The following is a 2,159-nucleotide window of genomic DNA, read 5'->3' as shown; positions in this document are numbered from 1 at the left end:
ACTAGACCGTCAATAGCAGGCGCCAAACGTGATATCTGTAGCACATAATATGTCGCAGTCGAACCAGTTGCAGATCCACCTCTCGTTTCGCTTCTTCTACTGATGCATCGTCAGTCACATCGAGCTTAACAGCGCCAAACGGCTTCAACTTATCTAAGCATTTTAACAATTAACAGGAGTGGATGCGGCGGCAGTTTCTTACTAGCAGCCTCATCAAGTCTGGCTTGATCTCTGGCAGTCATGATGACCTTGGCACCATCAGCGATAAGCTTTTTAGATATTTCGTATCCGATGCCCTTGTTGGCACCAGTTACGATTATTACTGGACTCATTCCAAAGTAATAAATCTCTACGATAAAGTCTCAGTGAGAATGCCCAAAAGCTAGTCCTGTCGGAACCGCACACTTCGCTGTCTCCTTCGAGATCGGTGACACAAAAATCTGTCCCCATTGCCACAGTAGCATTGAACTAGTCTCGAGATACATTTCTATTGAACTCCACATACCTATGTGACCCCACCTGTCACCACCGAGGCAACCCCGGCCTTTGAATTCTAAGCCAGATTCCGACTAGCATAACACAATACGATAAAAGAACTCACTAAACTAAACACAATTGAATCTTATGTAGCAATAGGAATATATGAATAATAACAGTTCGTTACAACAATCAAACTACTAAAAACATTAATACATCAACCACCTTTTTCGTGCAATAGAGGGGTCCGTAGGCCTCCTCTCGTAGATCCTAAAAAGCCTCATTGGAGGAGTTCCACAACGAATAAGATCTCACCTTTGCAATGAGTCTGTTCGTCAACACCCCTCATCTTAACAGTATCACCAGTTGCTTGTATCCAGTATCGCCCATTGTCCTCAATCTGATTGAACTCTTAACAAGATCTCGAGATTCGAATCAGTGTTATATCAACACACTGGCGATCTATTTTTTAACGCGGGTTCGATCCCTAGCAAGGGTATTTTTCAAGGATTTTTCTGTTTTCCTAAGAGCCCAAGTCGCAGAGAGAAACTTCATTGCCTTTACACAAGACACTACGCAATCCCTCCTAAATGGTATACATGTCGCGAACTCAATTGACGAAGAATTGTTTTCGAGTGGCGACCGCATCGCAGGCGCCCACTTGAGCCGCCATTGTCAATCTCGACTGTGGCCAAATAGAATAGTGACAAACATGGATTCACATTTTGAATCTAAACCGAAGTCGATCGTAGCAGCGTCAACTTTGTCAGACTCGTATGGAGAACGATGTAATAATAATAATGCACAGTAATAGACAACATCTATCAAGACACACCAAGACTCAGCCTGCAGGAGCCCTGAAGAACAGCACGAGAGGGTCATAGTAGAGTAACTCACGTTATTAACCCATTCTTCCTCTTCCAATCTCAGTAGCCACTTCTTCCTCAAATGTAAAACCCAACTGACCATTGCTGAGACAGTCCAAATCCACCCTTGCCGCCGCCCCGTCGCTGCTGCTATCAAATATCCTCCTATAATTGGCGAATACAACTATAACAAAAACAACAACATCATCATCATCATAACGTTTGTTGATAACTCAGTTTACCATCTGCCAGTTATTGAACAGCTTAGGAATGGCCAATGTAACAACAGTAGTGAAAAATGCAACTAAACCAACACCAAAATGGAAATACATGTATTTCTGAGAAAGTGATGTCCAAACCACGTATGTTAACAAACCTGAAACTGTTATTATCATCATCATGTTTGAATTCTCATCATCAACTCACCAGAGGCGCAAGCAGATGACGCTACTACTGCTATCAAAGGAAAAAATACCGTCAAAATTCCTGAAACGAATAACTACAATAGTGGAGTGGAAATATGCACATTATCAACTAAATGTGTTGGTGTTGACGATATGGAAAATATGAGCAAAAATTATCATTGATTTCTGTACACTTCTACCCGGGTCACTCCTGAGCTCAGCTGAGGAATGCGAACATATATTCCTCCAACACTAAATTAGGATTCATAATAATACAGCGTGAAGTTTGCACCAATGTATCAAACATTAATGAAATTCACGTTTGCTTTCCTCAACTGAGGAGTTTCCAGAACTTCATTATAGAAATACTCACTTAGAAGTGTACAATACGTGTAGTTGATGATGAAGTAGT

The 2,159-nt window shown here is 41.5% G+C and overlaps 1 protein-coding gene across 1 annotated transcript; it reads right to left on the bottom strand.

The window, feature by feature from the left end:
- Window positions 1-332, bottom strand: Pmar_PMAR002632 (carbonyl reductase, putative; the record flags this gene model as incomplete). The annotated part of the gene is made up of 3 exons (XM_002782468.1): window positions 1-35; window positions 80-153; window positions 203-332. Coding segments are annotated over 3 exons (239 nt in total), but the record flags the coding sequence as incomplete, so codon positions are not given.
- Window positions 333-2,159: the final 1,827 nt, after the last annotated feature.

This window comes from Perkinsus marinus (genome assembly GCF_000006405.1).
Source record: "Perkinsus marinus ATCC 50983 genomic scaffold scf_1104296939700, whole genome shotgun sequence".
Taxonomy (NCBI): Eukaryota; Perkinsozoa; order Perkinsida; family Perkinsidae; genus Perkinsus; species Perkinsus marinus.
Note: the sequence above shows the minus strand (reverse complement) of the source record. Positions and strands in the feature narration are given on the sequence as shown.